Here is a 25,012-nt window from a genome sequence, read left to right as displayed (position 1 = left end):
TCTGAATGGAGGGAAAGATAAAATGGCAACAATAGCATGTAGTATGCAAGCAGATTTAGTTTCGCCCTTACTGTACTTACATTCTGTTTGGCCGAGCTGAGATGTATTTGGCTCCTCTGTTTTTGTGCTGTCATTGTGCCCATCCACAGAGTCGGATGTGTCAGTCTTACCATGGAAGTGCTGCAGTTTTTCATTTCCTTGGTTGTCCTCACTATCAAGTCTGGACAGCATTGGAGAGGGAGAACATTACATTTTTAACAAGTGAGAGCAGTAAATCTTCCTGAAAACAGTGAATATTACATGTGTGAGTTTATTTCTTATTCTTGGGGCCACCGCTACCACTGAGGTCATGTCATGGAACGGGTATCAGCTAATTGGGAGTAGTGTAATCATAAACATAAACACAGTAGGAATGTTTTAAGCTCAAGTTCCCTGAGTTTAGGTCAACTAAATAAATAAAGGACTTATTTTCCCACTATAATTTTTTTCCTGGCTGCAAGGAGAAGGCTTTAAAACAACATTTACACTTAATTTCTTTGCCAGGAGCTGTCTACAGACCCAGCTGTCTGGCTAGCTCATAGCTAGCATCTGTGCACTCAGTGGTACAAATAAACCTGCAGCACATCAAAATCCAACAAAGTATGCGACAAAATTAGAGTTATACTTGATTTGTAGGCAGACTTTTGCAAAGAGCTTTGCTGTAATAAAATGTTTAAATTTTTTTACGCTAAGCTAACCAGTTGGTGGCAGAGAGGCCTAACATATCTGGTGGGCACCAACGGACCTTAATTTGGTATTTTGATCCTATTTCATTCTTCCGTGCGCTAACACAGGAAGAGACTTATTAGCGATGTAGCGACAAGTGGCTATGAAATTTTATGTAACTTCGCAGAGCTGTAGCGGTGATAGGCAAAAAAAAAAACGTTAGCTACCTGAAGTGGACATTTCTTACCACCAAATTCACCAGCTTGATTAGCAGCTTGGAGCGTTGGGTGAACCCAGGTGAAGCAGTGCTGGTGCTGATAGTATTTTATATTTAAATAGTCTGTACGCTAGCAATATTTTTAAGTTCTGCTTGTTTCACCACTGAAACATTTGGGGTTGGAAATGTGGTTACCGAGGCAACCAGGGAATGGAACGTCCACAAGCTGTTGGCTACAAGCTACATAGCTAGCTAGTTAGCCACCTAGCTATGATGGTAAAGAACCAAAAGGGATAAAGATCAATCAATGCTAGCTAACATTGATTGATCTTTATCCCTTTTAGTACTTTACCATCTTTCAAAGGCAACTTTACTGTCTTTACAACAGCTTTGTCTGCTCAACTGACAATGATCATGTGAGTTGTTCATAGGACAATTCAAACGGGATGAAAAACAAATCTCTCAATGTTGACTGCTTTGAATTTTTTTAACCCCAAAATAAAGTCCCAATGGACGAGGTTGGGAGTCTGGGTTTACTTTCAGACATGAGAATGGTATTCATCTTCTCATCTAACACATCTCACATCTTGCTTTCACTTCATCGGTCCGTTTCATGTGGTGGTGATGGACAGAAGAGTAACAGCGACTGAGGCCGTGGAGTTGAACATGTTTACAACAAAATGACGCTGACTGGTCGGAGGACTATGCAATTGTGTCTAGAGGTAGTTTTTTACTCTGCGTTGGTTGAAACACACTACATAATGAAATCTAAACGCCGGGTTACCAACTTACATTCTGAAAAGAAAGGCTATGACAGGCTAGAACTGAGCAGCTAGCTCGAAAAGAAAGTTAAATTAATTTAACTCCTGTTGTTATTGTCTGTGCAGGGTCATGACCTCAGTGTTACTAAAACCTTGGCTGCATATTTATCATTTCTAGAGCTAGCTACTCTTCCTCTTACTCCACCTCCTCCTCCTCCTCCTCCTCACCTGAGTCCAGAAGAAGGAGATCCCGGGCTGTGTGCAGCCAGACCGTGAGGGTTAGAAAAGTTCTGTAGCTCCTCCTCTGACGCATTGACAGCACACAAAACACACAACCACAGGAACATCACTCGACGGCTCGACAGTTAAAATCCACAGTTAAAACTAGTGTGCAGGTTACACAGAAAAAAGAGAGAGCCAGATGACTACAAGCAGACCGGAAAAAAAGAACACTGAGGGGGACAACGATGACCGTCAGGATCTACTTCTAGCAAGACGTGTGTGCTTTCTAGTTTACAGGAAGACAGGTGTTACCATCCAGAGTTTCTTTCTCGGAGTCGGAGTCCCAGCTCAGGGAGGAAGGAAAGGCTGAGGACTTGAATCTCCTCTGTGCGTTCCTCCCCTGGTCGGCAGCAGGCTGAGGGCCTTCAGTTTGCTTGGGGCCCTCATCTCCATCTCCAGCGTCGCCCCACGGACATTTGGCAGACATCAGGCCATGTCTCAGATCTGGAGAGCATGAAGACTAGAGAAAAAAACAAAACATTAGCTATGGATGGATTGCGGAAGGATAGCGGTAGTGATAATAAGTTGCGTCTTACCTCTAAGGTGCAGTTGAGGAAGGTGGCAGGGTTTTGTGCTGAGGTGAAGGAAGGGGGCCCATAGCTGGTCCCTGGGGTTAGAGGTTGCCCTTCTGGCTCCATGGTCCCCCAGAGAACAGTATGGAGTCCCACTGGTGACCAGCCGGCCTACATTGTGCAGCCTTCCTCTTCTGCTGTAAACACATTAAGCTTTTTTTAAACTCTTGTATTAATCTGTGTTTTGTTTTTAATGTTTTCTGTATTTTAGTTTTTCTCTCCAGCCAGCTGGATTTCTTTCTTTCTTTTTTTTTTTGACTGTCTGACCTATTTTCACAATATGTCTGGTCTTAAAGAATGAACCAGAGCGCCCAAATGGTTACATAAATAAGTGGCCTTTATATTCAGGCCCATGTCCTCCCTCTCCTGCTGATGGCCCCCCTCTAAAGAGGAAGGAAAATGCCCGGGTGCATCAAGGTGTCCCACGGGTTGTTGCTTCAGAGAGGACGTGGCTCCTATCGATCCTCTGGTTGTCAGGTGATCGGATCAACGACGCAACCACCACCTCCTAAATCCCCCAAAACGCCCATGAGATGCAGTTTTTTTCATAAGTGCAAAATACTCACTAGAAATCGGCCTGGTTTGCGGATCGCAGGGAAATGCTGGATGTTTAAGCTGCGGTCGTCATACTTTCAGGACGGAGCTGAAGGCTTTACGCCCCGGTACGATGCTCACCGGAGGCTCGGACTGTTCCCATGGAGAAACTTGGCTCCTTTTATTTTTTCTTTAGCTCAATCGCTGCTCAGGTTTTTTTTTGCGTGGATCTCTTGGAGATGCCAGGCGGAGGACTCCATGTTATTTGGCTTGCAGGCACGCCACGGCAGCGTACGTAACGGCGTCAGGGAGGGCGAAGAGAAGAGTTTCGAGTAACCCACCAGGACAAGTTTAGTAAGTTTTTTACGAGCGCTTTATTTCTCCTTATCTCAAACAATCGTCCGCGCATTTAACGGCTATAAATACTGCGTGCGTAATAATCACTTTAATGATTCCCCTGCAAAAAAGAAATACACAACCAATCAATGTTGATATCTCACAATAATAATGCGCGGTAGTTATTTTATTATTTATTGTAAATGATTAAACTATTAATATCAGCTGTGCCCAATTACATTACATTTATTAACATTTATATAATCTACAAATTAACACTGCATTGCGCAACTGGGTGATATGTCCTGCGCACATGTATCATAGGTGATTTTGATGCTTGTACCGACTTAATCAATTAAGTCTGTGCAACAAAAAAAAAAATCCCTTAATGCTAATCAATAGTTTGCAGATATTTAAATGGTCACCTGGCGCCCCCTACCGGCCCCAGACAGGACTGACGTATGATACAATAAACATATTAATGGACCTTTTCAAAATAATGTACAGGATCAGTATGTAAAACATATGGGGCAAACTGGATATACAAGTATAACTATACAATATGTTGGACTTTAGATATATATTGTGTATATGTAAATGTATGTCCGATATAAAGAGTGATATACAGATATATAGAGTGGGTATATGACAAATGTGTATAAAAATAAAGAACATTTATACATTTTGTATAAAGGTAGGCTAAGTTATAAGCTATATAAATGCTGTATAAATATATAAATTGTAGCGGTTAAGTTATAAGATACATAAATTCTGTCCAAAATATGTAAATTGTAAGATATGTAGGCTAAGTAATGAGATATAAAGATTTTGTACTATACATAAATTGTATGCTACGTTGGCTAAGTTATAAGATATATAAATTCCGTACACAAAAAAAAGAAAATATATAAACTGTCAGCTATGTAGGCTAAGTTACAAGATATATAAATCCTGTAATATATATATATAAATTGTCAGCTATATAGGCTAAGTTATGAGATATATAAAATCCGTACAAAATATATAAATAGTAAGATATGTATGCTAAGTAATGACATATATAAATTTTGTACTATACATGAATTGTAAGCTATGTAGGCTAACTTACAAGATATATAAATTCCGTACACAAAAAGTATATAAATTGTCAGCTATGCAGGCTAAGTTACAAGATATATAAATCTCGCACTATATATATATATATATATAAAGTATAAACTATGTAGACTAAGTTATAAGATATATAAATTCCGTACTATAAATTGTAAACTACAATATTACATGTTATCATGTTTAAATGTCTAATTCTGGTTCTATGTTCAAGAACTCCTTGACATGATGCAGAACCCTTAGTTGATATAGCGTCTAGAAGCTATCCAGCAAGTCCAAACCATAATATTGCTGTTACTGCTGTGGCCAAACAAGTCTCTTTTTAATGTGTCTGCCCAGAGCACCTTATTCCAACAGGCCTGGTCTTTGTTCCCCTGGCAATCTGCAGTTTTGGTTTATGTTGTTTTTGGCTAGCCAAGTCTTTTTTCTGGCAGTCTTCCCACACTGGTCAAAGTTGTTCTGTCTCTTTCTGATTGTAGCTGCAGGACTTTGATACCAGCAGCTGCAGATTTTGCCTCCAAAAAAAGCCCTAACTTGTCGAGGCACGGACTACTCTAGACATCTAAAGGTGCGCTGTGGTATCTGGTGCCAAGACGTTAGCAGCAGATCCCTTTAAATCCTAAAGTTATGAAGTGGGGCCTCCGTGGATTGGACTTGTTTGTCCAGCACCACCCCACAGATGCTTGACAGGACTGAGACCTGGTAGATTTGGAGGATAAGACAACACCTTGAACTCGGTCCCCAAACGTGTCTTAACGTAATGATGCGCTGTCGTTTCTCCGTCCTGAGGATGGTGCAGGGTTATTGTCGTGCATTTAGGGTGGTGCATACATTTAAACACAGGATCCAAGAAGCTGTTCCAGCTGTTTATTTAATGAACGAGGATGAATGATGAGTGTTTGACAAATCCTGACTGTGTTACTATTATGTATTCATACTGTATTTATATAGCTCATACCTTAGCCTATATATCTACTATTATTTATTTATACAGAATTTACATAGCTCATAACTTAGCCTATATATGAGAGGTTTTCTTTCTGCTAAAAGGGGCAATGCTAACTTCTGATTCCAAAGGCGTAGTTAGATTTCCACCAAAGAACATCACAGCTATTGGTATTTCTGATAGTGAAAAGTGATTTTTTTTATATCATCTTTATTAATAGATACATGATCTTGTTTTCTAGATGTGTTGGAAAAGTCAGCAATGTCTAATAACTTTTACGTATTGTTGTAAAGTTTAATCTTATGAATCCTAACGCGGGTATTGTGTAAATGTAGTGGAATAACAAAAGCGCATTATTTCTCTCGCAAATGTAGCACCGAAGTATAGTTCCAGTATAAAAACATACAAAAGTGTTAAAATGTCAGCAATAAGACGAAAAGAACAAGACAAATCTTTATTATGCGACGTTTGAATTTATCCAAATCTCATCCTTCTTACAAGCAGATAGTTCTTCACAAGTTCTTCACAACTTCTGGACCTCCTAAAAGAAAGGAAATAAAAAAAATAAGGGGAATATAAGTGGAAATTTCTTTTATTTTACATGAAAGTACAAATATAACAACTTAAGCACTATTATGAGGAAAAATCCTCCATTTTAAGTCAGTAAATAAAGTTCAGTGAAGTAAAAGTGTATTGGCAGGAGCTTTTATTGTAAGGATCACAAAAATAAATATTAGTATGTTAGTGTTTTGTTACTCTTGTTACTTGGGAACCATTGGTCTAAACTTATTTATATGAGCCATTATAGGCTTCTTGAGTTTTTCCTTTCCCTGACACAAGCCACGCTCACTGTGGTTCTCTGAATTTGGCTGCAGTAATCCTTCCTCTATTTCTTATCTATTTCTTTGTTCCCGTTTCTGAGACGCACATCCATAACATGACCCTGCTACCGCCATGCTTTGCTGTAGCAATGGGCAGTGCCAGACATCTGTTTCCTCATTCTCACAGAGTTTTAGAAACTCCAGCTAGGCTGCTCAACCCCAAAGACGTGATCGATGATTAGGTGTTGCTGAAATGTAACATAAGCATGAAGCTCTATTTGTAGAAAAACTGGTGGGTTCTTGGTCATAGCACTTCTTGCTTGGCAGCTCATTGTGGCCTAAAGAAAAGTCTTTACGGTTCCAAACTTATTGTACAAATACTGCGCTCCTTCCAAGGTTTAGAAATGGCTTCATCTACACCCTTGCCCTGATCTATGGCTAGAGTCTAGAGAGTTCTTTGGACTTGATTTTTGTCCTCATATCCACAGTGGACAAGTCTGAGGATCACTAAGGTCAGCTGTCATTTGATAAACAGCCCAAAGTGTTTGTAGTAGTATGTGTGTATGTGAGTGTTCCTACTTACCCCAAAGCGTTCCCAGCTTTTTATCTCATTATACAGGGCGTCTCCGGGACAGGAAGTGTTCACCACCTGCCTGTGACCCTGCATGGTGAAGGTAGCTTCCAGTCGTCCTCCTCCGACAGCACAGGACGCCAGCTGATCTCTCACCAACCCCATGGTGTGTTGAGAGGGTAGACTGGTGATGTAGCTTCCGATGAAGGAGACTCCGAAGCCTATGGAGTTGTGTCCGAGGGTGTGGGCCCCTCTCCAGTGCCATCCTCGTCCCTCGTAGATGTGCCCGTCGGAGCCTGCGACGAAGCTTTAGGAACACAGAGGAGCTTAGACACCAATTTCACGTAGAGTCTGCGCAAAAGTCCGAACGTCTTCCTGCTTTTACCTGTATCCAATGTCGTCCCAGCCTCTGTCTTCTTGGTGGAAGCGCTGCATGGAGCGCATGTCTGCGGAGCACTGCTCGAAGGTGAGACAGGGCTGTCCTGGTGTGTGGGTGTGGTGGATGTACATGAAGGACAAAGGCAGGGTCAGGTTGGTGGGCGTTCCTCTGTACGGCTCCGCACCCCACATACAACGAGGAATGATGGGTGGACAATCTGAAACACATGAAGGACATTTTACTTTATCACATTTTTATAATGGCAAAGAAATGTCCTGGTCTTTCTTATTTAGTTTAATTGTCAGACCACAACACAGTGACATTAGTTTTAGTTTTTGGATTGTCCTTCCATTGCTGTGAATGCGATATCTCAGTGATACTTCATCGCAATTTCTTCAAATTTGGCAGAAGCCTTTATTTGGATTCACGGATGAATGGATTAAAACCTGGCGATCAAAGGTCAAAGGTCAGGGTCGCTGTGACCTTCACAAAAGTTGTTTTTTGGCCATGATTCAACTAAGGAACGCAATATTACAAGAACACTCAGAGGGAGTTTCTTTAAAGTTGGCACAATTCACTCGGACACAAGGATGAGCTGATCAGAATGTGTGTGCCAAAGGTTAAAGGTCATACTTTTGGCCTAATTATGACAGAATATCAATTCATTTCTTAATGTAAACTGCAACTTGACTAATTTGTCTATGAACTCACTCATTCAGTCAGTTCTGTTTAGTTCTAGTCCTGAATTCTCTCTGGTCTTAAATATGGTTTGAAGTCTTCCCGGGAAAATCTGATTGTTCTTTCTTCAAATTTGGCACAAACCTTCACTTAAGGACGAACGGATGGGAATGTGTGGGCCAAAAGGTTAAAGGTCAACCTCTGACCTCACGACACAATATTTTTGGCTGTAGTAAATATCAGATAGGATAAAAGTGTAAAATTTAAAATGGTCTTCTAAAACCCTTCAGAGCGTTTCCTGTGTATATGAGGACGGACATAAATGTAACACAACTTGACTAGCAACCATCAGATTATTTAAGTCTTTCACTTCCTCTGTGGTTTGGTTTTGTGCTCACCCATGTACATTTGGACAAACTCCTTCATTCCTTCCCTCATCGCCGCTGCTAGCTGCCTCTTCTCCTTTGCAGCCATCTCTGACTGTCTTGTCAGTTTCCGCTGCAGCTCAACTGATTTCACCCCCTGCCTGGCCAGCAGCGGAGGGGCAACGAGCCCTTTGAAGTTCTCCCTGCGGCGTCGGCTGACGAGGCGAGGTGCCGCGTCCAGCCCGTTGCTCTCCAGCTGGTGGCAGTAGTACTCCGTCAGCAGGCTGCTCAGCTTGACAGCACGTCTGGATTCGTGAGAAACCTCCATGCCCAGTACCACGCCGTCCATGCCTCCGTTGACCTGAGCGGTGGTGAGCAGAGAGGGGCTGTCAGAGAGGGTGAAGACCTGGGGTGAGGCTACGCTGTCCCAGCAGCCATCTGGTCCGAGACACGGAGTGTCAGGAGAGCGTTGCCTGAAGGAATGGCTGAGATCTTTGGCCAGGGTGAGCTGGTGCAGGCCTCGGGCACGCCCTTGCGTCTTGGACAGAAAACCAGCCTCGATGCCGAGGAGAACCGGTCTGAGGGCGACGGTGGTGCCATCAGGAGTCAGAACCACGCCTTCTTCTCGGCCGTCTTCGGTCACCCTGTGATGCACGGCCTTGCTAATGTAATCCGTGAGGTTAGTGTCCAGTTTGGCTCCACGGCGGTTGGCATTTCCAAGGAAGTGCTGAATGAAGGCGTCGTTGAGATCTGCCGCCCCGCGCAGCCTCTTCAAGACAGCTGCTGGCCCTGAACTGGTGTCTGCATCTTCTACCTGCTTTACTGCCTTTATGAAGTCTTCCATGTTCCAGGATAATGAAGCTGGAGGCAAAAGAAAATCAAATGTGTTTCTTAACATTTACAGTGCTACTTAAAAACATTTTGACGGTAACTGTCTACAATTCTGCATAAAAGAAAATTACTCAGTTTTGTAATCCCATCGGTGCACTTACTTTTATAACTATCTAATGTGTGATATGTAATATTGGCTCATTTTCCCGAACAGACAAATACACAAGTTTAACATTTCTGTTTCATCCATTTGATCGGGTTCTCTTTCTCCACTTTCAGGACTTGTGTGAAAATCTGCTGATGTTTTGAGTCACTTTTATGCAGAAATGTAGAAAATTCTGCAGGGCACTAACACTTTTCAGTAGCACCGGTATAAAGCGATTATCCAGCAAATTGTGCAAGCAAAACAGCATGATGACTATAAGAGGAACATTCAGTTTGAGAAACAGACATGCAAATTAACTTTTAGCAGAATTAAAAATCTTTAATAAATTACACTTATGCTACAGATGAGAGTTATGAGATAAGCTATTAACTTCCTGTATTAACTGAGTGAAGTTTAAGAAAGTTTAGTCTTAAATCTGCGTTTTTTTCTTTTAATACTTGGCTTAAAACTTAACTTTAGACGTGTCACACAATGGCATCGTTTTAAAATTAATATATGCAAACTTTAAACTGTGTATTATGGTACTATTCATACATTCACAAACAGTAAAATGGGGAGGAAGCCCGCGCAAATACAGGTCCAGATTGTTGTGCTAAGCTACAGATTGATTCTGTTAAAGGGGGAAAAATGTAGAAGTTTAAATAAATATCTATTTTGCAAAGAATCACTGCAATTGTCTAAAGATTTTTCAAACTGAAAAGAACAGTATCAGCATCTTCTTAAGTCACTCTCACGTGCATTAAATAGAGCAAACAAATGTAATTACCTCCTGCATATGTGCTGACCAGCAGCACCAGGGCGAGTTTCCAGCAAACTTTCTCCATCCTGAGCCGTCAACACATTCAGCTCCAAGCTTCAAATGTGTTCACCTCAGTTCCCCTCTCTCTAATTTATAGAAGTTCAGGCTGGTTATGTAACACTGTGCATATAGTGTAGATACGCCTACATTTAATCAGTCCGGCCTTCTGAGCCAACGTGGGAAACTAGCACCTGCGGTGTGAGCAGAGTAGGATCGTTTGTCCTTACATCTCAAGGTCTTCCTGTGTACCTCACAAAACCGTCGTTGGACATTTTCAAGAAATTCTCGAGTTCTGTAATAAATCTCAGTCATCTTATTTATTGTGGCCACGGCTTGTGAAACAAACCGCCTGGGAATAATACGGTCCTGCAGCAAACCATTGTACAAATCACTGGGAGTCCTCTCTGAGGCAATGCGCATGTCAGTGTTCAGAAAATACAAAAGTGAGGAAGTCCCACAGCCGTGGATCACGTGTGTCCTCCGTGACAGAAGTATATCTGGTTTATTTGTTTGCACAAGATAATGCAGAAACACTATAAGATGAGACCATGGTCGCGTATTAGTTCTCACAACAAGAACAGGAAGTGGAAGTCTCTGGGCGATCTGGAAAGTACGCTGCAGAAGATCTGGGATGTAGATAACAAGGGTCAGAGATAGATTTACTGTTATCGACAATAATAAAAGACTGTTTAAAGGGAGGAAGTGGGAAGCTAATATGTTTAGATCACAATGTTAACATGTTTGGTGACATTTTGACCTGACAAACACAACAAATTAATAAACACTTTTATGTAATGAAGAGCAATCTATCTATCTATCTGTGCTTTTCCTGCTTTTTCAGCAGTTATCTGCTGTGAAAATAATCTGCAAATCTGATTTAAGTGTTGCAAGATGCAAGATTATGAAGACTTATTCCAAATGAAAAATTTGCCCGAGAAAAAACTAAACAAAACAGCGTACTGTCCAGAGAAATCAGGCAGAACACATGACCTCTCAGTCTCTTAATTCAATTTTTAAAAGAAACTGATTTAGTAATGCACCTCTAATCCGATAAACACCAAAGAAGAAGAAGATAATTGAAAAGGAACTAGCCACTCTGTACCCTGACGTTCTTATCTCTTTAAAATAACCAGATTTTGTTTCAATAATGTCAAGAATAGTTTTTACATCCTGACAAGTTTCCTGTCATTTTAGATCCAGATGGTGGCAGTAATGCACCTCTAAGCCAAGAAACACCAAAGAAAGACGTACAGTAGGTCTAATTAAAAAACAAACAAACAAACAAAAAACATTGGTTTCACTAAACTGCGGCATTATTAGTTGTTTTTTTTGTTTTTTGTTTTTTAAATAAACTGGGAAGAATCGTTTTTACTCCCTGTGTAATCTCTCGCTAATCACTTTAAACCAGCTGGTGGCGGTAACGCACCACTAAGCTATAGAAGACACCAAAGAAGAAGAAGACGGAAAAACAAGAAGCTCGATCACAGTAGAAGAAGAACACCTGAACACTAGCTCACTTATCGTCAACAAGGTACGTTTATCTATATATATATAAAAAAAAAAGAAAACTCCATATGTAAACAAAGGTATATGAATAAGGAGACTGTATTCTAAATATTATCAACTCTGTAAGCGAGCAAGCTGCCGTTGGGATTGTTCGTTTACAGGAAGTAGCGGCTAACATTAGTAGCTAGGCGGCTAACAGCTAATGGTCGTAAAACGGGGCGATTAGTGAAAAACAAAAGAGACTTAACTGCTTAAAGCGTGAAAACTGTGTTCGTTCTGTTTGTTATGTGATATTAAAAATACAGAACTTTGATTTTAATGTCAGGAGAAGTGGCAAAACTGTAGCATGTCGATAATAAACGGCCCCAAATTATGTTCCTAATAAAGAGTCGTAATGCCATTAATTAAATGACTCTAATGTATGGAGGCCAAAGCGTGACAAGTTGTTGAGCTTTTCTTTCTCACAGAATATAATTTAGTCATCACATATTGTTTCTACCTCTTTATTTATCATTACTTACATTAATATCTGTATAGCAAATTGCTAAAATTACTATATTACGTATTTATTAGTATGCATACTTTAGTAAAGCATGGTGTCCATTATAAGTGGCGGCACTTTGCCACTCTATACTAAAAGAAAATGTTGCTTATAATGCTTACTGCTTCATGCGCATAAAAACCTGCGACTGTCTTAACTCTCTCCATCAGAAAATGGACACGCGCTTCACTCGAGGGAAATCCAACATCTTGGAGCGACCGCTGACCCGGCCGAAGACCGAGGTCAGCGTGAGCGCCTTTGCCCTGCTCTTCTCGGAGATGGTGCAGTACTGTCAGAGCCGCGTTTACTCCGTGACCGAGCTGCAGACCCGCCTGGCGGACATGGGCCAGAGCGTCGGGGCCAGCCTGCTGGACGTGCTGGTGCTGAGGGAGAAGAACGGGAAGAGGGAGACCAAACTGCTGAACATGTTGCTCTTCATCAAGGCGAGCAAAACGCCAAATCGATTGTTTATGAATGATTAATCAACGACATTTTTTATAAATCTGTCTCTTTCTTTTAGGTCAATGTGTGGAAGTCTTTGTTCGGCAAGGAGGCTGACAAGCTGGAGCAGGCCAACGACGATGACAAGACTTATTATATCATAGAGAAAGAGCCTCTTATCAACGCCTACATCTCTGTGCCTAAAGAGAACAGCAGCTTGAACTGCGCTGCCTTCACTGCCGGCATCGTGGAGGCCATCCTCACACACAGCGGCTTCCCGGCCAAGGTCACTGCTCACTGGCACAAAGGCACCACGCTAATGATAAAGTTCAACGATTCGGTCATCGCCAGGGACAAGGCTTTGGATGGCAGATAAGAAAGACTGGAGACCGTGAGTAGTTTTGTAAATCAGTGCAGGATGAGGATAAGTCATCCAGGTCCTGTTTGGTCTTTGAAGTGTAGGCGCCTGCAACTGAATTTCAGCGTGGTGCCTGATGAGACTGAGTGACTTCATGGAGGAAGACTTCGCTGTACTGAGCCACGTGTAGAAAAGATGCAGCTACGACGTTTTGTGGATCATCTCTCTCTTGTTATACCTCTTGGAAGTTGTTCGTCGTAGATTACTTTTGTTGTGCAGTGTATTTACAGACCACTCTCGAAAGACACCATGTTATTTTGTTTGTTGCAAACACATCTTCTGATTTTGGAGCCCAAATTGTCACCGTAGTTTAAATAAATGAATGAATTAGGCTGTTAATGGAGTAAGGGTGAAAGTTAAAGCTGCAGTGCGGAACTTTTGTCTTCTCGCTGCTCCTTCTGCCAGGGATGGTAATTACACAGACATTATTGGTGTTTACACATGAGGTATTGCTACAGAAATTCAGAAACACTGACAATGATCCATTATTTAAGTAAAGTGTATAGACAACATAGACTACTACATAGACGTCTTCAAGTATTTTACAAATACCAACTAGTCCAGGAGCAGTACGTAAGGCATTTCTGTCGTCTGTCACTGCTAAAAACCACAGCAATCCACATTTGTCCTTGCCGTCAGTCCTTTTATGGTATTGACTATAATCCTTCCTCTGAACCACTAGTTTATTTTTTAAACAAAGCATTAGAAACTGTTTTTGGTTGCTACCTGGAATCTGTTTCTTTCCTCCCTACTGCCAGAGACGGTGCATTCTTGTTTCTTTGCCACAAGCTCAACCATACTCCTAGTTGCTATACACTCCTTCACTTTAGCCTTGGAAAACTAATAATTGCTGGTTTAATCGAAAAGCATCATGTACTGCAAAGTATGAAAAGAGACACTTACCTACTCATCTGGCTCCTCTGGATTGAATGAAACGGATGTTTATTAAATGTAAAAGTCCCGCAATGCAGCTATAAACTCAACAATAAACATTCTCCTGAATGGTGACCGATTGGGTACAGCGTCCATGGTTTATGTAATGTAAATTAAAAAAAAGTAATGACACATTACAAGATGTTTTATTTTACAGATAGTGGTCCAAGATCATTTTTCTGTTTCATTCCAGTTCATTCACAGTTTTGTCTCAATAGATTTGTACCTTGAATGCTCACCATGTTTGTGTCTGGTACTTTAATTATACTGTAATGTGTGTGTGTGGACTTCTGCAAAATAAAAACTTGAATCAATTCACCCCCCCCCCATGATGTGATTCTTGACTGCTGCTGCCAACATTTAGAAAGAAATCTGTTTACCAGTTCCTCTATAATGCTCACCAATTCAGTGTAAAGAGTAAAAAGTACAAATTTGGTTACAGAAGGGCGTTTAGAGAGCTGCAGGTCGTGTAGGTACGGTCTGGCCTCTGTTCTATTAGTCATTGTTTTTAATTTTCCGGCAGCGAGACGTTCAACCCGGAAGTTAGTCACACGGTGTTATCACGTGGTTTTATTTTTTTTCCTTAGTAACCTGCAATGTAATGTTTATGTGTGTTGTCGGGCGTTCTTTTTAATTTTAATAGAAATAAGCACATTTAAAACAAAATGACTGCAATTGTTAATTTAAAAAACTTTAAAAAAAAAAAGCTCGTAATGTGTATTTGTATTATTAAAGGGATTGTTTTATTAAAAATTTCTTTTATTAAAAAAAATAACAAAACTAATAAAAATGTGTCCACATACATTACAATGCAAAACATTTAACTTAATGTCTCATTGAAAATTATTAAATGTATTCCGGTCGGCCGTTATGTTCCCAACAGCTTTACGTACAAACCGGAAGTAGGTTAACTGACGTAATCACGCAATTGTTGTTGTGGGGTTTTTTTTCCTCCCAGGAAGCTGCGCTGTAATGTGATGTCTGTGTCATCCGCTCCCTGCGACAAACCCAGCATCCTTCATCCGGTGATGAAAACCGCTTGGGCGGCATGAGTCCGGTCTTCGCTCCGGGGATGTCGGCCTCCATCGCTCCGGTTTGACCGTTTGCATCAAACATGGCGTCTTCCAGTTACACCTGCATCAGAGACAGCGCCACAGGTTAGACAATACAACGCATCTCCTTCTCTCTCAGCCCTGCGGGTCTTTATTTGCTCCAAATACATTTATTAGTTTATTATTTAGGTTTATTTAGTAATGTCTTATTGTAATGTGTCATTTATAATGGGGGAAATTAACGTATTAAACGTTTTATATATGAGTATTGACTTAAATGAGCAGGTGAATCAAACCTTAAAGGGGAACAACACAGATGTTTACACATTTAACTTCAAAAATACTGCTCAACCACAACCTGTGAGCTCATAGCAGTCTGAAAATATAACTGGTTTGATATCTACAATCTTAGAAACCAAATAAAAAGCTCATCACAATACATATAATTTCCTGTTTTTTACTTTTAAACCCCTATTTCTGTTGCTCCAGACCATAAACTGTAAAAAGACCATTTGATTTGGTTCCTGTGTTTCCCCACATTCTTCACTGACGTTTTATTAATTCTTATTTCATCTCCTAAAAGCTTTGTTTGTATTCCCTAGAGAAAGACAAGCTGCTCTCCCCCGTAGGCGGCTATGGGTCTCAGGATCTTCTCGGAGGTGGGATCCTTCGTCCCACTGCTCTGGTGGGCTCCGAGTTCCACCGGCGGGAGGGGGATGAGGAGGAGGAAGAGGAGGAGGAGGAGGAGGCCCTGAGAAGGAAACTCAAGTACTTCTTCATGAGTCCTTGCGACAAATACCACGCAAAGGGCCGCAAACCTTTCAAACTGGGCCTGCAGCTGCTGAAGATCATCATCGTGACTGTGCAGGTAGGTAGGGACGGGTTGTCTTCCCGTGATGCGACGTACCACGCTCTGTGTAACTACACCCGCTTGAATCTCGCGTGTTCTGCTCCCGACTCTCACAGTTGGTGCTGTTCGGACTGAGCAACCAGATGGTCGTGACATTTAAGGAGGAAAACACGGCGGCGTTCAGACATCTTTTCCTGAAGGGTTATCAGGACAACGCTCCCCAGGCCGTCCACACGCAGGCGGAGCTGTACAGCCGCATCCACTTCGCCATAGAGCAGGTAGTCTAATAATAACCACAAGGAGACACGAGGAGTGTCTGGTCAAGCTGACACTTTGGGTTTAATTTAATGATTACTGAAATAGAAATCCTCCCGATTAAGATGTTTCTGTATCAGTGATTGACAGCCAAGGATAGGCTCATGGTGGGGATGCAGTCTCAAAATATATGCAAGTATTTCTCGTCAAAAATAGAAATATACCTTCTACTAAACATATATATAATGTGCAAACACCAACTATTTTTAGAAGGAGGTGTGTCTTTGTGCATCCAGACATGTCCGCCATTGGTCAAAAGCTCTGATGCATGTGGTGGACATCATCTTTATTGGCCTGGTAGCTTATTATTCAAGTGTTTCATAATGTTTAAAAGTAGGAATGTTTCTGCTTCTCATAAGAAATGTTGGTTATTTAGCCAGGAATGCGTCCCAACCCCCGACCCCAGCCTTGCAGACTGTTTGCTGTTTGTTTTGTCTGAGGAATGTTCCCGTAACGCGACTTAACGCAACATGACATAAACCGTCTAAATATGTTATTTTTCCTCTCCAGTACTTGGCTCTACCCCGGATCTCTCTGGGACAGTATGCATACGTGTTGGGCGTCGGCGCCAACGGAAGCGCGCTCTCCCTCTGCCAGAGGTACTACAGGACGGGCACCATTGACCCCGTCAACGACACGTTCGACATCGACCCTCGCGTCGTCACCGGTAGGATCGGCTTTCTCTTTTCTCCGTTGTGTATTTAACGTGGCAGTATTTTTATCGGTGAAATGACTGTGTTCGGTGAGTCGCTGTGTTTCTGCTCCACATATGTCAGGAGGTGCCCTGCAGCCGTGGCCTACTTTTTAAGGCTCGAGATATCATCAAAAACAAAACATGAGAGTGTATTTTTTTTTCTGAGTAGCAGCGCACTACGTCTGTTCTTGGGAAAGGAGTTTGTTTGCATATGCCTGCTGATTTGGCAGAGGCGTGCAGAAAGAAGCGCAAACGTCGTTTGAAACGATGTTTCAAGGGGTCCCCATAAGTGATGAACGAGCCGCACAGTTCCTTTGCAGATCGACGGCATTAATTAAACACTGCATGGCCAAAAAAAAAAGGTCACACACTCCAGTATTTTGTTGGACCGCCTTTAGCTGTGTCACAAAATTTATTTCCATCCAGTGTTGCATGGGTGCACCACTTCATCTGCCTCTCTTCTTACCCTGATGTGCTGGTTCAGCACTATCCTTCCAGTTTTTAATAATGCGTTGGACAGTTCTTAACCCAGTTTTAGTATTTTCTTCAAGCTCCTTAGATGTTTTCTCTGCTTGATGCATGCCAATGATTTGACTCTTCTCAAACACGACCACAGGATGTGTGTTTCGACATGGTTGATTAAGAAATGAGAGGCTACTCATTGCATCAGTTGGGGTTAAATAACTTGTTGCCAGCTGAAAGATAATCACCCATGCAGTAATTATCCAATAGGAGGCTCGTACCTGTTTACTTAGTGAAATCCAGGTGGCGACTTTTTCTTTGGCCAGGCAGTGTATTGAATTATTTGTTGCGAGCCTTTTCATCACTGGAAATACTTTTGTTGTCGTTGTGAGCATTTGCATCGCATGTGTTGTGTCATATTGCTGAGGACGTACACTTAATTAGCTTGTGTTTTCTCAAGTTTGCAACTTAAGTGTGTTGAGCGCTCAGGAAATCTGAAAATCTATTTTCTGATTCAAGTCGATCTTGATTTGAAGATATAATCCTCACATCTACTTTTTAAAAGCACAGCATTCCCTGCATTAGAGATCTCCCTGCGCTCTCACAAGACTGGTTTTGCACGACAAGTCCCGAGAGGCCACGCAACCAGATTAGTCCGCAAGTGAGGGAGATCCAAAACACGACAGAACCTCCAACTCCGAGAGAGCGCCGTCGCGCCTGAAAGCCGCTTGGATTAAAAAAAAGTCTGACGACGGAGAAGGGCTGCACAAAAGCGCAGCCGGATGCAAGATGTGAAACTAGAGATAAAACATGGCGGAAATGCCACAAATCTCTGGAACCTAAAACAACATTAGTTTGGTTTTAAGCAAATAAGAAAAACCCTGAAATAATAATTCATTCTGAATCGAGTCGGGACCTTGTGAATCGCAGTCGAATTAAGTCAAGAAATCAGTAGCGATACCCAGCCCCAGCCAGCCGTAGAGATGTCTGTTAGTGCTGCGCGATAAATCCTGACGGTTAAAGGAAAGTAAGGCGAATAAAAATTAACTTCAAGCTGCCGGTTCTGCATTTTAGGAAGTGTAGAAATGTATTTTCGGGTTCATGTGATGTGGAACAAGAGTATCATCTGTGCGGTTTTAAAACACTGCTTCCCTCTTTGCTTTCCTCTAATTCTATTTTCTGATTTCCCTTTTCCAGATTGCATTGGACTGAATCCGCTGACTTACAGCTCGGCCCCAGAAAACGCCGACTACAAGAATTTCACTCTCAAGTTTTACAAGTTAGTTTCAGTTATGTTTGTTTCACATTCATTTTAAGTCATTCCTCGTTACAGTTCAACCTCTGCGCATTAAATTCTCTACTAATCTCTCTGTTTCCGCTCCAGGCTGATCAACGTAACCATTGACTTCCAGCTGAAGGCCATCAACATTCAGACCATCATAAACAATGAAATCCCAGACTGCTACACCTTTGCTATCACGGTGAGCCATCTTTGTTTTTTAAACGTCTGCCTGCACCACCGATAGAGATCTGTTTGCCTCGGAGCTCGCGCGTTTACACGGCTCCCGTCTCTGTCTCCTGTATCAGATCGTCATGGACAACAGAGCGCACAGCGGCAAAGTTAAGATCGGCCTCCAGAACCAGGCGACCATAAAGGAGTGCAAGGACCCCAACGTGTCTGGACACGGTGAGTGACCGGCGGGAGTGGGCGAGCTGCAGCGGATGGAGGCGCTAATCCTCGAGTCGCTCGATTGCCTTGATTGTCTCTGATCCCTGTGATTGCTCCTCTGTCAGCCGAGACCTACGCCAGGGAGTTCTTTGATGTGCTGGTGGCGATCGTCTGCCTGCTGTCCCTGCTGCTGTGTGGGCGCTCCATCCTCAGAGGCATCCTCCTGCAGCATGTAAGCAAACACACCGGACGGTGCAGAAATTAGAAGAATAGCATGAAACCACTGGTATAAAAGTGGTGCGATGGTGAGCGATTGGTTGCGATTGCGTGTCTAAAACGAGGACCGACTCCTAATGGAAGTAAACGTTTGAACTTGGCATTCATTGTGGATGTTACTTAGACATGTAGCACCCACCTAGACCAGACCAGGCACCCCCACCCCATAGGAATGACACTCCTTGATGGCAGCAGCCATCCCCAGAGGACTGATGGTTACTAATGTAACGTGGGTTCTATGAATTCACTGTCTCTAAAGGCTGGAAAAGTGCAGAAAAATCACAGATTCTCCAAATAAAAAAAGAAAAATAACAAAGAGAAGGAGCTTGTAGACTGTGGGCATATGTCTCGTATCGACACTGTTTGTGTAATTATTCTCATCTCCAGAAGAGGGAGACAAAACCTCTAAGTAGCTAAGTAGCTTGATCATTTCCCATTTCTTCTCCCAGGAGTACGTGCAGTTCTTCAAACACAAACTTGCCCGCAGCGTGAGCTTGGGAGACAGGCTGGAGTTCATCAACGGCTGGTACATCCTGCTCATCATCAGCGACGTGTTCACCATCTTGGGCAGCTTCATCAAAATCGGGATCGAGTCCAAGGTAACGTGGCGCGTTGTCGACTTTGTGAAGCAGCTGAGTTTTTCCGTCCTGTGGTGAACTAATGACGTCTGCCCTGTGGCGTAGACTCTGTCATCGTACGACCTGTGCGGGATCCTGCTGGGAACCTCCACTCTGCTGGTGTGGGTGGGAGTCATCCGTTACCTCAGCTTCTTCCAGAAATACAACGTATGTGAAACACAACTACCGCTCTCTACATCCCACCTATAGTTCTTTATTGATCCGATTTTCCTTTTTGCTTTGTCCCGCAGATCTTGATTGTGACTCTGAGAGCTGCCTTTCCGAATGTTATCCGCTTCTGCCTCTGCGCGGCTGCTATTTATTTGGGATATTGCTTCTGTGGATGGATTGTGCTGGGGCCCTATCATACGAAGGTACTGTGCGCACACACACACACACACACACACACACACACACACACACACACACACACACACACTGCAGTGCCTCTAAAAGGAATGAGCAAGCATGAGTCATTCAGACCAGAAGTAATTATCCTGAAACAGCCCCTAGCATGTCATGGCTTTGTCATGATTAATGAAAGAAGAAAATTAAATATGAATCACGGCAGCGCTCTGTTATTACTTGCAGTATGTTCCGTGTCTTCTCGTAGAGGGGCAACAAATAAAAAGTCGCGTCTGCAAACGTGCCCAAATTAAAAAGAACTAATCCAACAACGCATCGCTGCTGCGAGTAAATACTTTTAAAACTCTTAACTGCACACAGTTCCGCTCGCTGTCCATGGTGTCCGAGTGCCTGTTTTCTCTGATCAACGGAGACGACATGTTCGTCACGTTCGCCGAGATGGAGAGAACCGGGACGCTGGTGTGGATCTTCAGCCAGGTCTACCTTTACACCTTCATCTCCCTCTTCATCTACATGGTGCTGTCGCTCTTCATCGCGCTCATCACTGGGGCCTACGACACCATCATGGTACGGTCGGCTGCTTTTTGGTTTTTTCAGTTTTGTTTGGGAGCCACGCCGGTCACATGAGATAAGATAAAACTTTGTTGATCCCCGAGGGGACTGTGGAAAAAAAAATACTAAAGTTGGATAAAAAGTAAAGAAATATTTACAGTCACTGTGCCAAGCTTGAGTAACCATCTAACTAGGTTGGTGAAGGAGCAACCTATTCATATTTTCAACAATTTTATTTCCTTATGAAGGAGATTTTCATTGAATAATGTCCTTTGTTGATCCCCAAGGGGACCGGGCCAAAATACAAGTTAGAAAAAGAATAAATAAAGTAAAAAAAGATGTTGAATAAACACTATGGAGGTCATGAATATCAATACCAAACATCTGTAGGTGATTAAGGTCTGTAAACGACCAGATCCCCACCTGTGAGTGGAGGAGTCTGTGCAGGTAAGCTTACAGATCCTAGACCCCAGGACGTAGCATCACCTGGACGACCGAGAACCTCCGCTGACTCTGCTTTTGCTTCACGACCTTTCTCCGCAGGCCCAGACACAGGAGAAGGTACGCATCACGGATCTGCAGGCGTTCATCGCACAATGCACGGACACGCCCAGCTCTGGCAAATTCCGTGTACCCGAAGGCTCGTCCTGCTCCTTCCTCTGCTGTTGCGAGTGGTGAGGAGGCGGAGGAGGAGGAGGAGGAGGCGGCAGCAGCTTGTGTGTGGAATGGCGTCTTTTTTTTTTCTTTCTCTCTCTCTCTCTCTCTTTAAAGCACCATATTTCCACTCGAGTGACGGCTCCTTTTGTCCAGGCAACCAGCAGGGGACGATAAATGCCTCGAGAGCGACTGACCTTGCACAACTTTGTCCTCTGCCGGCCCGTCTCTTCTTTTTTTATATTTAAATTTCTGCATTTTAATTTTGTGCCGGAACGGTTGATTGCGCTGCACAGTCACATGCACAGTTACCTGCCCCGGCTTTTGTACTGTATGAATAATTTATAGTCGCCTCTGTCTGAAATGTCAGTTTTGCGAGGGTTTGATGACTAGGCGCATTATGCCGGTAAACACTTTCACCGCTGTAGACTGGACACGGCATCCTCCAAGTGAAATGAATTCAGATTTCCGCTCGAGTGACCCGCCACGAACAGGGTTTTTATAACGCCGTTTTATTATCCGCACGGCTGCGTGGGCGACGGGATTTTTTGTGCCTCTCGATTATGTAAATATATGTGCGTCTTTTGGATCTGCGCGGCGGAGGTAGAGTAGGTCAGCCGGGCAAGATGAATAAACGATGACCATTAACTGCTGCATTAGGTTCTGCAACATTTCCAGTCAAGGCCACTCCGTTCAAATTTGCTCGCTCCTCGTCTCCTTTATTCACGTTCTCCTGTGGCTTGAAGATGATGGCTGCGCGACGGAAGGACGAGCCCTGCAGCCAACCGGTCCGTCATCAATATGTATGAACTGATTTTGCTTTGAGGCGACAGTTCCAAGTCCTAATGCACTCCGTTTTTACTCTTATTCCTGTAGAAAATTCTGCTCAATCAGCGTCAAGTGATGTTTAAATTAAGGCGTGTTGTACTAGAGCATTTTAGGTGTATGCTAAACTACGCTAGGCAGCTTCAAGAGGCTGTATTTTATGTAACCTGTCAGATTTGGCGTCTGACACCGAAGCCACGTGTTTAATTAATTTTTAATTTGTTTTATCTGTGAATGAATTAGTGGATCTCTACGAACCAGCACTTTTTGAGTTTCCAGCATTTGTAAAGAAATATTACTCTTACTGTAAAAGCTAACTGAAGTGGCAACGCCATTCCAGCATGCGGCATAAGGTCACATGAAGGGCACGGCTCAGTGGAAGTGGGATTTTCACTGTGCAAAAAATCAGAACAAAGGGAACAAATGGATTTGAGATGCTGCACTGATTAGTGTTTATTTGCTCACTTACATGTTAAATGATTTATATTGTTTTGCACTCATGAAGAGGTACAAGATGTATTTTCATTTTTATGCACGATAATTTATTTCCACTTAATGAAGACTGGCGCACAGATTAGTTTGGCTAAATGTGTCACACGGGAGTCGTATGTTCTGTATTTGCTGTTTTGGATTAATGGTAGTAATTACTGCTTTTTTTTGCTGTTTTAATTATGTTTTACCTCATTTTTAAAAGAAGCACTTCTTTGGTTTACATACAGGAGGAATTTGCACAGTTTTTTATCGTTTCTGTGAAGATGTTGCCTTTTGAATGTCAGCAAAATAAACTGGACAAATGCTACAACTGTGTTTATTTTATTTTCAATATTTTTTTTTGTCTAGTTTAATATGGTGCAGCCACAACAACCTAAGTCTCTACCTTGTGGTGGGGTCTGTAAAGCGAGACAGTTTGGGATACCTTTACAGTGTAGATTACAATTTTACCAATGAAGTTAAAATTAAAAAAAAAAAAAAATGATTGAAATATGTTACTATATTTATTCGTATAATTATTCTATAAATTATTTCGTATTGGATATTTTGGGACTCAATAATTACCACCAGTCACATGTAACCTGCCTTTAAAGCTAACAACCTCAACAGCGGCCACTAAATTTAGTCTGTTCTCTACTGTTAGCTAGAACAAAAATAATGTCAAAGTATTTCTGAGTTAACGCCCTACAAAATAAACCCAGCACACAAACTGATGCTACCTGACTAGCTAGGTGGAGATCTGAGATGTTTGCTTGTCAAACACCAGCGTTGGCATTTGTTAGCTTGAACAAAAGTTGAGAAAGGTGTTTTATTTCTTCGTGGAACATCTTGAGATCAAAAAATCAGTTGCAGTAACTCTTAATTAACTAGCTAATTAGCTAAATTTGTTCATTGTCGATCATCTTAGCATAGCATGCCCTCTTTTAGCATACCATGAAAGATGGCATGTAAAACATAATAAAAACATTATTCTGGAAGTAACATGAAAATAGCTTCAGCTTTGTTAGCATGGACAAATGCAAAAAGTTGTGTTTATTTCATTGGGGAACATCTTGAGAACAAAAAATCAGTTGAGGTAACTCTTAGTTAACCAGCTAATTAGCAAAATTCGTTTGTTATTGAGCATTAGCATAGCCTAGCATACTCTATTTTAGCGTAGAATAAAAGAAGGCATGTGATTTGCTGGAATATGATGGGATGGTGATGAAAATGAGCTAATAAAGTGACAGGAGGAGTAAAAGGAATTATTCTGGAAAAAAATATGAAAATAGTAATAAGATGTAAAACATTTTTGGTTTCTTATACGCTAACGTTAGCACTGTTAGCTTGGACAAATGTCAAATGTTATATGTAATGAAGTTTATTTATTCAGTTTACTTCATAATGTCTCTTTGCCTGTTTAATATCGTACACTTTGGGACTCCATATGTCCGCAACAGGGGAAAAAAATGATTGAAGGTGTGCCGGTGTCGAAAATGGATATGTAAATGTAATTTAAAACTCAAACTGCATTAGGCTGATGAACTTCTAGTGTGTTGCGGTAGCCTGACACCACTAGAGGGAGAGAAAAGACTCTTGTGTGCACAGCCACCAGCCGGCCAATCACAGGAAATCAATACAATCAGAAGCCATAAAGAGACGACAGGAAGCGAAACATTACTCTCTGTAAAGATAAATCCTGCTGAGTAATGCCTCCAACACTAGCATCATCAAAAAACACGTGAGCACAACATAAATGGGAGAGTGGGCCGGCCGGAGGAAAATGCACATAATGAAAATGCAAAAACAGAAAGCATGTGGGACAAAGATGGAGGCCGTTATGTGAACACTCAGTCCTCTTAGTGCGGTGGAGTGGTGTAGCCATCTAATATCCTCTGTACCTGCATGCATTATTCACTCAAGGATGCTACAAGGGGCTGAGACGGAGCACTTAGACTGACAGGAACTGGCCGGCCTGCTCCTGACATCATCAGGTTTCCGGTTAAAGCTGATTAAAAAGCCTTGCAGTTGGTTTCAACCTAGTTAACTACATGCAAATAAATGACTAAAACAAAAAAACAGAAGGCGTATGAATCTTGTGAACACGGCTGGCTGATTACATTAAAATCCTAATCATATTCTTTGTACATGCCTGATGCATGATGATGCTCCGTAAATGAGGCATTCCTTCTTAACAAGTTGTCTGTCGGTGAGCGTAGCAGCATCCTGCATGCTAATGATATGCAGTGCTGGCACGTTGCGTTCTTCAGGGACTTCACGCTGTGCAGGGAGAGCAG

The 25,012-nt window shown here is 42.1% G+C and overlaps 4 protein-coding genes across 5 annotated transcripts in view; 2 read left to right on the top strand and 2 right to left on the bottom strand.

The window, feature by feature from the left end:
• wizb (WIZ zinc finger b) overlaps nt 1-3,287 on the bottom strand; it is a 28,137-nt gene extending 24,850 nt beyond the window's left edge. Inside the window, exons 1-5 of the mRNA XM_084571513.1 lie at nt 3,104-3,287; nt 2,502-2,674; nt 2,218-2,425; nt 1,912-1,987; nt 81-220 (exon numbers count right to left, since the gene is read on the bottom strand). Coding sequence (XP_084427639.1) covers nt 81-220; nt 1,912-1,987; nt 2,218-2,425; nt 2,502-2,603 — 526 coding nt within the window. The 5' untranslated portion in view covers nt 2,604-2,674; nt 3,104-3,287. The remainder of the gene's footprint in view (nt 1-80; nt 221-1,911; nt 1,988-2,217; nt 2,426-2,501; nt 2,675-3,103) is intronic.
• Nucleotides 3,288-5,754: 2,467 nt separating this feature from the next.
• Nucleotides 5,755-9,500, bottom strand: pglyrp6 (peptidoglycan recognition protein 6). 2 transcript variants are annotated; one of them, XM_084570215.1, is made up of 4 exons: nt 8,311-9,500; nt 7,241-7,451; nt 6,868-7,162; nt 5,755-6,004 (listed from the first exon to the last, which is right to left on the bottom strand). In XM_084570215.1, exons 1-4 carry the CDS (start codon nt 9,173-9,175, stop codon nt 5,987-5,989), a joined length of 1,389 nt encoding a protein of 462 aa, XP_084426341.1. In that variant the 5' UTR covers nt 9,176-9,500; the 3' UTR covers nt 5,755-5,986. The 2 variants fall into 2 exon arrangements, with proteins under 2 accessions (XP_084426341.1, XP_084426340.1); XM_084570214.1 differs by lacking the exon at nt 5,755-6,004 and having other exon boundaries at nt 6,684-7,162.
• A 1,927-nt stretch (nt 9,501-11,427) lies between these two features.
• LOC311506231 (trafficking protein particle complex subunit 5-like) lies at nt 11,428-14,392 on the top strand. Its single transcript, XM_084570114.1, has 3 exons — nt 11,428-11,604; nt 12,291-12,563; nt 12,641-14,392. The coding sequence occupies exons 2-3, from the start codon at nt 12,294-12,296 to the stop codon at nt 12,935-12,937; spliced, it is 567 nt and encodes a 188-aa protein (XP_084426240.1). The 5' UTR covers nt 11,428-11,604; nt 12,291-12,293; the 3' UTR covers nt 12,938-14,392.
• Nucleotides 14,393-14,859: 467 nt separating this feature from the next.
• mcoln1b (mucolipin TRP cation channel 1b) lies at nt 14,860-23,182 on the top strand. Its single transcript, XM_084569880.1, has 13 exons — nt 14,860-15,069; nt 15,567-15,832; nt 15,931-16,092; nt 16,640-16,796; nt 18,483-18,564; nt 18,670-18,766; nt 18,873-18,972; nt 19,080-19,186; nt 19,680-19,829; nt 19,914-20,015; nt 20,099-20,221; nt 20,574-20,780; nt 21,309-23,182. The coding sequence occupies exons 1-13, from the start codon at nt 15,027-15,029 to the stop codon at nt 21,441-21,443; spliced, it is 1,731 nt and encodes a 576-aa protein (XP_084426006.1). The 5' UTR covers nt 14,860-15,026; the 3' UTR covers nt 21,444-23,182.
• Nucleotides 23,183-25,012: the final 1,830 nt, after the last annotated feature.

The sequence above is a fragment of the Chelon labrosus genome (genome assembly GCF_963514085.1).
Source record: "Chelon labrosus genome assembly, chromosome: 21".
Classification (NCBI taxonomy): Eukaryota; Metazoa; Chordata; class Actinopteri; order Mugiliformes; family Mugilidae; genus Chelon; species Chelon labrosus.
The sequence above is the reverse complement of the archived record's forward strand: the minus strand, read 5'-3'. Positions and strand labels throughout refer to the sequence as shown.

Bases quoted from the DNA above. Each gene is read 5' to 3' on its own strand.
- mcoln1b (XM_084569880.1), top strand. From the start codon at position 15,027: ATGGCGTCTTCCAGTTACACCTGCATCAGAGACAGCGCCACAG. The intron at 15,833-15,930 runs GTAGGTAGGGAC...CGACTCTCACAG, and splicing joins TCATCATCGTGACTGTGCAG to TTGGTGCTGTTCGGACTGAG. The intron at 20,016-20,098 runs GTATGTGAAACA...TTTGTCCCGCAG, and splicing joins GCTTCTTCCAGAAATACAAC to ATCTTGATTGTGACTCTGAG.
- pglyrp6 (XM_084570214.1), bottom strand. From the start codon at position 9,175: ATGTTAAGAAACACATTTGATTTTCTTTTGCCTCCAGCTTCATTATCC. The intron at 7,452-8,310 runs GTGAGCACAAAA...CATGTGTTTCAG, and splicing joins GTTTGTCCAAATGTACATGG to ATTGTCCACCCATCATTCCT. The intron at 7,163-7,240 runs GTAAAAGCAGGA...GTGTTCCTAAAG, and splicing joins TGGGACGACATTGGATACAG to CTTCGTCGCAGGCTCCGACG.
- LOC311506231 (XM_084570114.1), top strand. From the start codon at position 12,294: ATGGACACGCGCTTCACTCGAGGGAAATCCAACATCTTGGAGCGACCG. The intron at 12,564-12,640 runs GCGAGCAAAACG...TCTTTCTTTTAG, and splicing joins ACATGTTGCTCTTCATCAAG to GTCAATGTGTGGAAGTCTTT.